The sequence below is a fragment of the Dryobates pubescens genome, chromosome 14, assembly GCF_014839835.1.
Source record: "Dryobates pubescens isolate bDryPub1 chromosome 14, bDryPub1.pri, whole genome shotgun sequence".
NCBI classification, from domain to species: domain Eukaryota; kingdom Metazoa; phylum Chordata; class Aves; order Piciformes; family Picidae; genus Dryobates; species Dryobates pubescens.
This window is the reverse complement of record NC_071625.1, coordinates 9,043,717-9,055,506: the sequence shown is the minus strand read 5'-3', so window position 1 is coordinate 9,055,506 and position 11,790 is coordinate 9,043,717. Positions and strand designations below refer to the sequence as shown.

General features: G+C 47.9%; 1 protein-coding gene and 1 non-coding gene across 3 annotated transcripts; one reads left to right on the top strand and one right to left on the bottom strand.

The window, feature by feature from the left end:
- Nucleotides 1-367: 367 nt before the first annotated feature.
- Nucleotides 368-440, bottom strand: TRNAM-CAU (transfer RNA methionine (anticodon CAU)). Its single transcript has one exon. It is a non-coding gene; the product is annotated as a tRNA-Met (tRNA).
- Nucleotides 441-1,865: 1,425 nt separating this feature from the next.
- On the top strand, nt 1,866-11,466 carry FAM83A (family with sequence similarity 83 member A). 2 transcript variants are annotated; one of them, XM_054167519.1, is made up of 5 exons: nt 1,866-2,357; nt 2,539-3,148; nt 6,013-6,180; nt 7,649-7,773; nt 10,873-11,466. In XM_054167519.1, the coding sequence occupies exons 2-5, from the start codon at nt 2,573-2,575 to the stop codon at nt 11,417-11,419; spliced, it is 1,416 nt and encodes a 471-aa protein (XP_054023494.1). In that variant the 5' UTR covers nt 1,866-2,357; nt 2,539-2,572; the 3' UTR covers nt 11,420-11,466. The 2 variants fall into 2 exon arrangements, with proteins under 2 accessions (XP_054023494.1, XP_009904073.2); XM_009905771.2 differs by having other exon boundaries at nt 1,866-3,148.
- The last annotated feature ends 324 nt before the right edge of the window (nt 11,467-11,790 follow it).

The window sequence follows — 11,790 nt, the reverse complement described above, 5'->3', positions numbered from 1 at the left end:
ACTCCTTGTCCTGCCTGTGCCCTGGGTGTACCCCGCAGCCCCCCCTTAGGAGCGGGACACATTTCCCCATTCCCCAGTGCCCAGGTGGGCATGCAGAGGCCCTGTCAAAGGGCATTTTTTCGCACAACACTTTGCTGAAATACTGTGGGTAATCCCACGGGCAGGAGCCGCGAGCCCTGGTCCTGCACCTGCAGCTTTCTAAGCCACTATAGGAACGACAAAGCCGTGGCTTCTGAGGGCAGTTTTGGAGTGGTTTGTCGCAGCTAAAAGCGCTGCGGGCCGCATCCAGGGCTGTCGGCGACACCCGGGGCCCACAGGGGGCCACAGCGGCTCGTTTCTGGGGAGGAAGAAAAGAGCTGCCCGCCTTTGCCCCGTGTGAGGATCGAACTCACGACCTTCAGATTATGAGACTGACGCGCTACCTACTGCGCTAACGAGGCGGCTGGTCGCAGCTTTCCCTCGCTGGCTCTCAGTGCCGCCGCTCGGCCGCGACCCAGCGGCTTCCAGCTACATCAGGGCTGCTGATGGCCCGACGGGAGAGTAAGTAGGAGAGACGGCGTGGCCTGGCACGGCCCTTGCTCCGACTGCTCTAGCGGGACCTCGGAATGAACGTGAGAGGCCCTGTGGAAATGGTGTTGGGCTTTGTAGTGGCTGTGGAGCTCCGAGGTGACCATACGGGTCCAGCTAGCGACAGTGTGGAATTCTGTAGTGGCTGTGTGAGAGATGGGACTGGCCATATGGGACCCCAGGGTGAGAGTGGCGCTTCCCTGGTGTGACATTGTGAAGCCTCATGATGACAACCTTAGGTGACCTGCGTGGGGCATTGCTGTGGCCACGTGGGGTACCAGAGTGACTGTATGGGGCATTGGAGTAACCATATAGGACGTTAGGTAAGCATGTGTGACCTGAAGTGACAGCGCAGGTGCCCACCAGGACAGGGGTGACAGCCCTCTGGGCACGGGGAGGCCCTGATTGGCTTTGACAGGGCACGATCTTGCATGTCAGGTTAATTAGGCAGCATCATTTTCTGCATAATTGCCCAGAACAGGTCAGTAGATAATTAGTGACTTTTGGCCGCGTCTGACAGCTGCGGGCGGATGTCAGGGGAGGGACAGGATAGTTTTTCACATCACACCACAAGCTCAGGGACCAGCCCCACCGCCACCTCTGTGTGTTTCCTGCCCTCTGTCACTCTGGGATTAAAATCAGAACCATTTCATACCCTCTTCTCTTTTCATATATCTCATATATGTCATCCTCACATATAATGGCTTTTGTTTTACGCCTATAAAGCATCTGACATATACACAGACCCGGAACCTAGGAAGCCAGCTGGGCCCGTCTTGAAGATCCTCTGGCTCCTGAGCACGTTGGTCAGAGCGGCAGGAGCCTTTCCTGGTTCAGACATGCCCGCAGCAGCCCATACCCCTCCGCGAGAGCCCAGCGTGGCACGTCCCTCAACCCTGCTCTCCCCTACAGAGCCACGGCACACCAGTGCCTTGCCACAGAGCTACAGAGGGCAAGTGCAAACCCCAGCCTGTGTAAGAAAACTATGTCACACGTGCTTCTGTGCAAAAGCATGCACGCAGGTATTTATGGTGTACCTCAGGCAGGCTGCCTTCCCACCCTGCCTCTCCTCACCCCCGCACAGTCATACCAGTCAGCCTGGCTCCCCGGAGGCGCTGCGCCTCTCACCCCACTGCGAACCTGCACCTCCGTCCAGCTAATGACACAGCAGCTGAGCTGCAACGTGACTCCAGAAGCTGCAGCCTGGAAAGGGAAAAAAAAAAAAAAAAGAAAGAAAGAAACCAACCAACCAGCCCTGAATGTGCACAATCAAGTGATGAGTGTTTGTATTTCTGATGCTTTGAGGCCAGCTCACAACCCTCCTTCCACATAATATTCAGGATGTTTGGGAAGGGGTGTTTTTCTTTTAATAGAGTGGCACAGTCACCAAGCTTTAAAGAAATAAACGAGTGAATCGTCCGTGGTAATAGCAACATGCTAGGAGCAGGGCACCGTGACGAAGTTCAAGTCTATTTTTAAGCCTGCCTGGCAGCATGTAGGTGCAGACAAGTGTCCATGACCCTTTCTGCTGCTCTGAAGCCATGGACATGGCTGATGCCTCCGTCCCAGTTCAATGTCAGAGTTGTTTTTGCTCCCTAACGAATACTATGGGAAGACGGAGAAGCCTCGAGCTGTTTTGAAGATTGTGCAACGATGCTCGGGAGCCTACCTGCTTCTGCTTGAGTGTGTTCCTCGCTCACATTTGACAGGATGCGACAGCAAGGGAAATACAACCAAATCGGAGGGGCCTGGTAATTGGACTTGAATCCTTCGTATGCCCTGGGGGTGAGGTGTGTGCCTCTCAGATAAGCAATCTAATCAGCTTCGCACTTGTGTCCCATCTGGAAACAGATCGTTGCCGGAGAACACCACCACCTGAGAAGCAATGCTTTTTTTAAGGTAAGTCTACCATTGAAATCAGGGAGTGCGAATTTGCCTGGGGTGATAAGATCTCTTTATTTTTATTCATAGCTAATTCACTCAGCCGGGGCAATTTCACGCCAGAATGCAGTCTTCCAACATGAAGGATGAGTGCACTGCCAGTGCCTTGCATATGCACAGTGCCTACCCGGCAGACCTACTCCTGCCACAAAGAGCCATGAGCCACTCCAGACACATGGGAAAGATAAGGAAAAGGCTGGAGGATATCAAGAACCACTCCTCCAAGTTCACAAAAGCAGACTTCAGCCACAACGAAAGCATAAGGTTGGCTACCGACGCCTTCCTGGATGGTGGGACAGACTCTTACCTCGAAACTTTAAGGAAAGAGGGTGAAGTGGATTTCCTCTCCTCGGTGGAAGCTCAGTACATCAAGGACAACGCCAGGGAGTCCTACTATGCACAGGAGTCCCTGGCTGCCGATGGGGCGGCTGCACCAAAGCAGAACGATGCCATGTCGCTCCCTTCAGGGACCTACTTCCCCACCATGACTGACAGCAGTGAGCCAGCCCTACTGCACACCTGGATTACAGCAGAGAAGCCCTATTTAAAGGAAAAATCCACTGCCACCGTGTATTTTCAAACAGAGAAGAACAGCAACATTAGAGACATCATACGCCGGTACATCAACAAGACCACTCAGGTATGGGGACAGAATTGCTGCTCTTGGTTGCCTTCCTACTCTTAATGAGGTCAGGTAAATGTGGTGTGTGATCCAAGCCAGCCCTCTGCATTTCAGTGTAGCTTGGCTATAGAAAGGGGCTCTGAAGAGCCCATTATTGAACACAAGGAGTGCTGGTTTTGGTTTAGTTTGTTGCTTTGTGTTGTATTCACACCACCACCTTTTGATGCTGGTGACTTAAAAAGGAAAGCATTCCCTCTTCTGTTAAACTCCCCTTAACCCAGAGGAGCAAATACGTGTGGTAAAAAGGGCAGCTGGGCTCCCTTCTCATGCATTGCCAGCAGGATGGTGTGCTCTGTTCACACCACTACACCAGTAACAAGAATTCAGCTGTAAAGTCAGTTCTGAGCCCCTAGTGCTTGTTTCAGGGCACTGGTGGGAGATGTGGGTGAAGGGCAGCCCAGAGAAGACCACGTGTCTGGTGTGCCAGCAGCCATCCCCAGAGGAAGGAAATTATTCAGGAAAAAAAAAGACCTTTCATCCCTAACACATTGTTAGCATCACTAAAAATGCCATGTGGGCTCCATATGGAGACTTTGTAACCTGGCACGTGGGGAAGGTGCAGATAATGCCCCTGACAACAGACAAAGTGGGGGGGGGGGGCTGCAGCGAGGTGCCAGCCACAGGTCAGGCTGCCTGCGCACTGGGAAACCAGAAGCTGAGCAGCTGGAAGGCAACAAAATACCTCTGTCGTGTTAGGGCAGCTTTCCTGTTTTCCTGGAAAAGTAAAATGTTTGACAGTTAGGGCTGTGTTAACCATTGTCTGGGATTTCCCCCCTTGCACAAACTCAAGATGCCACAAGCAGTTTCACAGGGCAATGGTCAGGAACAAACCCAGGCTGCAAGCCTGCCGTCCGGCGCAGGCTGCAGAGCCCACTGGAGTTACAGACTTTCTCTATTATTGTCCCTCAAGGACAAGTGCTGGGTCTGATGACACTTGAGTGTCATGGCAAGAGAGAAGAATCACTGTAGACAATTGCCATGGCAAAGGCTGCAAGCGCTCAGCATATCAGGGGAATGAAAAGATCAGTCATTTTAAGTTGGCAGCACCAGAAACGTAGAGCAAGAGAAGAAATATCTCTGGAACAGTAAACCAGGCATCAGTAAACTATCAACATAGGCCAATTTGTTGTCCCAAGAGAAGAAAAATTGTAGGGGAGCAGGTGGGAAATGTAGTATAAATCCATGGTTCACATGACCTTCTTAACCATCTAATTTACATTACAAGAGCATGCTGGAGCAGCACTTACTCACAGTATAAATTTGGCAACTGCTTTTTGAGTACAGTTTTCCAGTGGCAGCATTTATTAATTAGTACCTGCTAAGAATCCATCTTGCATAGCCTAGTGTTCGATATATCCATTAGCAACTGAAACAACAGTACAGACTTTGGGGATGATATTAAACTGGGAAGGTTCTGTAATCTTAATACACTTGTAGAACAGGTGTGAATCATAACACGAAATTTGGACAAAAGAAGTGAGAAGTGCTGCAAGTGAGGGAAAAGTCAGGTGCAGAAGGACAGACTGGGAATGGATGGTGAAAAAGCAGTGAGAATGGTCTGGAGCTATGGTGAGGCTGGACGCGTGCGATGCCGTTTGAAAAGGCAATGTGGGTTAACAGTAAGTACTGAAGTGAGATACTGGATGCGACTGTGCCACTGACTTGGCACTGGCAAGGCCCTTTCTGAAGCACCGTGCTCTGGCAGTGGAAAGAAGGTATGGGATCCTCACTGCTCTGCAAATAATTTGACTTGCCTGAACAGAATGCTGGCCATGCAGCGTGTGATTGGTCTCGTAGGAGTTCCTTGTGATGGCAAAGGAATAAGTTTGCTGGCAGGTGCGGACATAGGCTTTGGAGTAAGATTTGGTGCAAGTTGGAAGCAATTAGAGAGATCTGCAGAGATTTCTGTAAAGTTTGATTTGTGTGAGGATGATATTGCACACAATGCAACCACCAAGGGTTTCAAGGGGCAGTGGAGAAATAGGCACCTTCTAAAGATAAGTGAGATATTCGCTGGGCTGATTGCCTTAGGCAGATGACCCTTTCCATGGTCAGCAGCAACAACTCCATGAGGCCATGCTCAATGCTGAGTATAGGTGTTGGAGCATGGAAGTGGTTTTATATCACATTTGCAATTCCCAATTGCAAATCACAATTGCATTTAAGTGGCTGTCAGGGCTTTTACACCCAGTCCTGAGACTTTTACACCCTGTCCTGCCAGCTGTGAATTAGGAAATGTGGATGAAATTGAAACAGTCAGCTTCTAAATCAGTACTAAAAGAAACACCAAGGAGCCAGCGCTGCTGCAGTCTACCACCTCAACACCACCACCACAGAAAAGATTTAAAGCTAGGACCATTGCAGGTGCAAGTCATGACAGGGAAAGCATCATCTGGTGGTTCTTGCTAAATGTATGTGACCTAGGACAGCCAGGCAGCTCTTTGGCACAGGCAGTGGTCTCTTGGCTACATCCTTATTGTTCTCTGATTAGCATTTCAATATATTTCCTAGTGCTGAAAACTCACCTACAAGTTCACGGATCATCTTAAGTTTTGTGATTAGCAGAGCTTAACCAAAGTGCATGCCCTGTGTTACACTGGTTTTATATGAACGACAGAACAATGAAGCAGCTGTCCCTTCAGGTACTGATCCAGCCACTTAGGGAGAAAACCAGAAGAAACATGCACACACCTCTCTGAAGATTTGTGTTTGTTGGAGTATCTTTTAAAAAACCAAGTAAACTACATTTCAGAGGCCTCAACAGGCAACCTTAAGTTATGTAAATCGACTCTGCTAATGCCTCTGCTTTTTTCCCCCCCTAGGTGCTAGCTATTGTGATGGATGTGTTCACAGACACCGAGATTCTGTGCGACCTCCTGGAGGCAGCTAACAAGCGTATGGTGTTTGTCTACTTGTTGCTTGATCACGGCAGTATAAATCTCTTCTCAGAGATGTGCGACAAGTTGCAGATTGCTGAGGATCTCTTCAAGGTACTGAGGCTCTGAAGCTCTTAGGCTCAGCTTCATCTGCCTGACTTTAGGCACTCTGGGCTAGAAGCATGGCTATGCTAGGGTCAGTCCACCTTGTAATTAAAAGGGGGCAGGAGATTTCCAGAGGTAGCATTAGCACATCTAATTGCTGTCTTTGAAGATGCCTGCATTTTCCCATGGGTGTTATAGGAAGTTAAGGCATTTGCATTAGGTCCTTAGATGAAACCAATCTGGGCCCTGAAGTCTTACAAGAAAGCTTAAGTCCTCTAGTAGAGTTGTCTAGCACAAGCATTACAACTTCTTTTTAACAGCTTTATAGCAGCTGTGGTCTGGCAGCCACGGGTGGCAGGTGCACAAAACTCTTTTGTTTGCACTAGATGGTTTCTGTATTAAAGCTCTGTTAAAGATAATGCTTCAAATTTAGCTGGCTGGTAGCTTAGTCTGCCTTCATCTCTGACAGAGAGAACTGACCTGAAAAATCATCTCCTAGGGACCATGTCAGCTGTTGCTTGAGATGCTGTAGGGCACTCATGGCATCTTTGTGGGGATGGCTGATACTGCAGAGGCAACAGCCTTCTGGAATGGCAGCTGGAGGGCAGACAGGAGACCTGAGGGCATCTTACATGCCCCATACATGTGTATTTCAATAGCTGAATTCCACCCTAAACATATAAAGAAACTGAAATTAATGCTTCTAATAGTGTTTGCATGCCTGTAAACCCCCACCCCTTAGGATGACCAAGCCTGTGTTTATTGTAGGTATGCTGCTATGATGCACAGGCTTTGACAACGCCATTTACTAAAACCTTGACTCTACAAAGTGTGCATACGGAGAGCAACCAGGTCTGGGTGCCTGGCCTGCCATGAATGCACTTGCTCAGGTACAAGGACAGTGCAGAGCATTGCATGGGCCACACTGACCAGCTACTGCACTCAGGTGTACTTGCAGCTGATCCTGCAGGACAGCACTTGTCTGGGCTGCACCGGAGAGCAGCACCTGTGCCTTTGCAGGCCCAGATAGACTGGAAGAGCAGAGCTTTTGACCTGCTGTATTGTGCCATAGCCAATGTCAAACAAAAGCTTACAGCTAGAGCAAATTGTTGCTGTGGTGTCAGGGTGGCTAACAGTCTGCTCTCAGCTAGGGACATGTCTCATTCCCATCTTGGCTGGGGTAGCATCAGTTGTAATTACACAGCTCAGCTTCAGCTGTGTGACTTTACATGCAGGTTTATGCCTCCACTGATACAAGTAACCCTGTGGCAGCTGGCACTTAACCAGCTTCCCTCTAGCCCCAAACCTTCAAGTATAACGTTGGACAGCCCATGAAGAAACCATAACGGACAGAGGGGAAGCGAAGAGCTAAAGGCAGTGGAGGTGGTGGGGGTGAAGGGCCCTCTCCTTCTGATTTTTAAATTTAAAACAGAAGCAAAAAAAGATCTCACCAGCTTTTCATTTGTTTTCCTTACAGAATATTTCAGTCCGCAGCGTCACTGGGGAGGTTTACTGTGCCAAGTCAGGCAGGAAGTTTTCAGGACAAATACAAGAAAAATTTCTGATCTCTGACTGGAGATACGTGCTCTCTGGATCTTACAGGTGAGATGAGCCAGTGCACTTCCTAGCTAGGTGATCTTTTATACTATATGACTTCACCAACAAATGCCCTGAAAACTGTGTGTGTGCATGGGAGCTTTTTTTGTTAACCAGAGCCTCTCATGTTTTCCAAGGTGCCATTTTCCAACCATCCCTTTAGCTGACTTTACAGATGATGTTAGTTTGTTGTGGAGCACCTTATCTAATTTTTCAGAAACTAGCATCAACAACTTTGCCAGGGCAGCCCTGGAACAGAACTAGGAATACCTATAGCTTTGATACTATGCTTTCCTCACTGTTTGGATCCTCAGATGCTGTGATCATGAGACATGATACATTTCCATCTCCCTTGGGATCCCTTAATGTAGCATATGTCACTCAGCTTATCTGAGGATTTGTGCTCCATATGACAAGTTTAGTGATTAAAGATAAAACAGAAATACTTCAGAGACTTACTGTTTTCTCTTGTGTTTCATTAACAGCCAGGCAGTGTGTGTGTATGCAACTGTTGTACCTTTCCTTTTTTGGTCCTTTTTTTTTCTCCTATGTGAAGCTGTGTCTGTAACACTCCACTTCTGTGCCTCTTTAATTCTTTCAGGTAGAGAATGTAGCATCTCAACAACTGGGTTTTTAATTAAGATCCAAGATCCTCTAGTCAGGGAGTTCCAAGACCCTCTGATCTTGCAGCAAATAAATGAGGTTCCTAAGCCTCATGGCTACACAGATAAATTTCACAAATGACCAAATGCATCCTAGAAATCCAGATACAAGAAGACAAGAGAGGGTTAGTTAATGAAAATAACAAGATTGTTTTTCTTAATCCTAGTTTGTGATTTGGAAGCTTAAGTGACTCTGGTTTGATAAAACTGTGCCACCAGGAAGGTTACATAACTATAGTAACAAAGGTTAAAGATGAGTACCTGGGGTTAGTGCAGGATGCAGGAGCTCAGCTGCCCCCAGAAGCAGGCATCTGGTTTTCATTCAGTTTCCAAATGAACCATCAGGCATCAACAAGTGAACACTCAGTGGTGTTGTTTTTTTCTTCTTGGTTGTCCTGTGACTTTCTGCTTCTTTCAGTTTTGCTTTGTGGTTGGTTGCTTTGTTTGGTTTTTTCCTTTTAGAAGTGTAATCGATTTTTATTTCTATTTTTGTCCTTTACAAACTACCAATACCTCTAACACAAACTACCAATATCTCCACCCTTTAATGAGATGGTAACCTTCAGCATAGATATCCCTAGCTGCATCTGCTTCTGCATTTGTTCCTGCTTATCATCTGCGTAACAGCTAGACAAAGGACAGGCAAAGGTTTGGAGAGAGGTTCTAGTTAGGCTAGCAGAGCAGGTGTAACCCACACAGCAGGGAATGAGTTTGCTGTGCTGTTTATCTGGACTCCCAAGGTTCTGTTCATGTTTAGAATGATTTGAACAGAGTGGATGAGAAGTATTCTAGCAGACTCTGTATTTTCATGTCCAATCACACAATGTACAGCATGTATTGCTGGGTTGCCTGGTGGCATTGAACTAGTGATTTCTTCATTCCTCCCCTTGCTCCTGAAGCAATGGTGTAAAACCACTGCATGCCCCAAACCCAACCCTCTTTAAGAATAGTCTGAACAGGCAGATGTAAATCATCTGTCTTTATTCCCTGAGCATCAGCTCAGGCTGTCAGTCCCAGACTTTCAGGGGAGTTTTGTCAAAACATGCCAAGACTGAGAGTGCACACACCTACAGCCAAACTGGCTCTCAGCAACCCTCCTGCAAATCCAGCACAGCTAATAAAGTCACACAGGAATAACCTGGGCAGAGTTTTGCCGGCACAGAATAACCTCGGGTTCAAATCCAGCACTGCTCTCTACCCTCTGCTGCACAGCTCAAGCCTCAGTCAGCTCAGGGAGTAATTACATTTCATTCTCTTAACTATGCTTATTTTATTGCTCCTGCTGCTGCTCAGAAAAGGCAGCCTGCACAGCACAGTCAGCCTGGCTCATGGTTTTGTAAAAGAGCACAAATTTATGTCTGCCAAGTGGATTAGGGAAGCACAGAAAAGACAAATCATTTCAGAGCCATGAGGTATACTGAGGCATCTCTGCACTACCAGAATGAAAAATAGGGTAGTGTTCCTTCCTTTATAGCAAAATGGGTTTGTGGGTTGGGTTTTCTTTGGGAAAGGCTATAGGAAATATTTACAATTGTGTTTTCTCTGTAGTGTGGAAAAGTATTTGTTGGGTGTGGTGTTTTGTTTTGTGGAGTGTGATGTGACAAGGTGGCTGGGGGCTTATGTGCTTCTCTTGACCAACGCTGGTAAAATAGGTAGTGATAGGACTAGGGGGAATGGAATGGAATGAAGCTGGAGGTGGGGAGATTCAGGCTGGACATGAGGAGGAAGTTCTTCACCATGAGAGTGGTGACGCCCTGGAATGGGTTGTCCAGGGAGGTGGTTGAGGCCCTGTCCCTGGAGGTGTTTAAGAGCAGGCTGGATGAGGCTCTGGCCAGCCTGATCTAGTGTGGGGTGTCCCTGCCCATGGCAGGGGGGTCGGAACTAGATGGTCCTTGTGGTCCCTTCCAACCCTGACTGATACTATGAAAACGAAAACCAAAGGATGGGTATTTTTCACTGGTCTCTCTAACGTCAATTTTGAGTCAGCAAGTTACCAACTGGCATGGCATTCAACAGGGAAGGTACAATTTACATGTGTGCAGACAAGACACGGTAATACCTGAATTTAAGCACTGTGCATGAAAGACAGGTACCCAAAAGAGAAGTCTGAACTCCTTTCCATGGAATAGACACACAAACCTGAGGTACTGTACCTGACACTTCACCCCGCAGTGGATCCAGTACACCACTCCCTTTAGGAGGTTGTATAACTTTACAAGGTTTCTCGAAGGTTTTAGAAGCAGCTGCAATAACAAAGATTGATACAAGTCAAAGAGCACTGACGTGAACTGACCTGAAATTCAGCTGCGACACCAGCTTCATCCTGTGTTTAGACAAGAAGCTTCAGCGGTAAAACACATTTGCCTTTGGCACCATCCCCGTGGGAATCTCCAGTTCCTAATGGCTGATGTTAAGACTAATCCTTACCTTGTCTTCCTCCTAGCTTCACCTGGTTATGTGGGCAGGTTCACCGCAACCTCCTCTCCAAGTTCACGGGTCAAGTTGTGGAGCTGTTCGATGAAGAGTTCCGACACCTTTATGCGCTGTCCAAGCCAGTGAGGGGACCCAAGTCTCCCCCACGCATCATGCCCTTCCTGTTCAGCAGGAGCTGGGCCCCCCAGCACAGCCTCCCTGACAGCAACGAGGAAAGCGCTAACACTCTTTCTGATCCCTTCAGCAGCCTCTCAACTGGCAGCACCCACCAGACGAAGCAGACCCCGAGGACTCCCATCTTCAGCAGCAACTTCAGACCCCAGTCACCTCTTCACAGAGTTAATTCCTTCCACAGCTATGTCCCATACACACCCCCTCCACCACAGCCGGCCATCCAGGCTAACTACTACCAGCCACAGCACGTGGCCGATAACTCTGCCGTTCTGTACAACAACATGAACGTTTACAGGCCTGTAAGACTTAGACAAGAGGAACCAAACAGGACAGGGTTAACCTCACCCTGGAGATGCCTCCACAAAGCTAATCTGTTTGCATAATAACCACCTTGTTTTGAATTGCAAGTAAATGCAGTGAGGACCTGTTTAGCAATGATGAATATAAGACATTCTGTGTAACACAAACCGAGGCTGGTTTCGAGCCTCTGGTTCTGTTTTGCTGCTTTGTTTCCCCAGTTAAAAAGCCAAGCCTGCTAACATGTAAACTTTGGGTGCCTCATGATCCCAGGAAGAACACATCTACATAACACTGGCCACAGTGCAACACTGCTGCTGCCTGTCACCTGCTCCTGTTAGCATATTTGTGTAGCAGTAGATTTAGGTGGCTGGGTTTTGATATGGGGAAACTCAAGAGTTTATTACTATGCATTTTATGCATTAGCATAAGGAGACTAAAGGCTGCTAATTGCATA

Excerpts from the sequence above, each read along its gene's own strand:
- FAM83A (XM_054167519.1), top strand. The coding sequence starts at position 2,573 with ATGCAGTCTTCCAACATGAAGGATGAGTGCACTGCCAGTGCCTTGCAT. Across the intron at positions 3,149-6,012 it reads ACATCAACAAGACCACTCAG|GTGCTAGCTATTGTGATGGA; the intron begins GTATGGGGACAG and ends TTCCCCCCCTAG. Across the intron at positions 6,181-7,648 it reads TTGCTGAGGATCTCTTCAAG|AATATTTCAGTCCGCAGCGT; the intron begins GTACTGAGGCTC and ends TTTTCCTTACAG.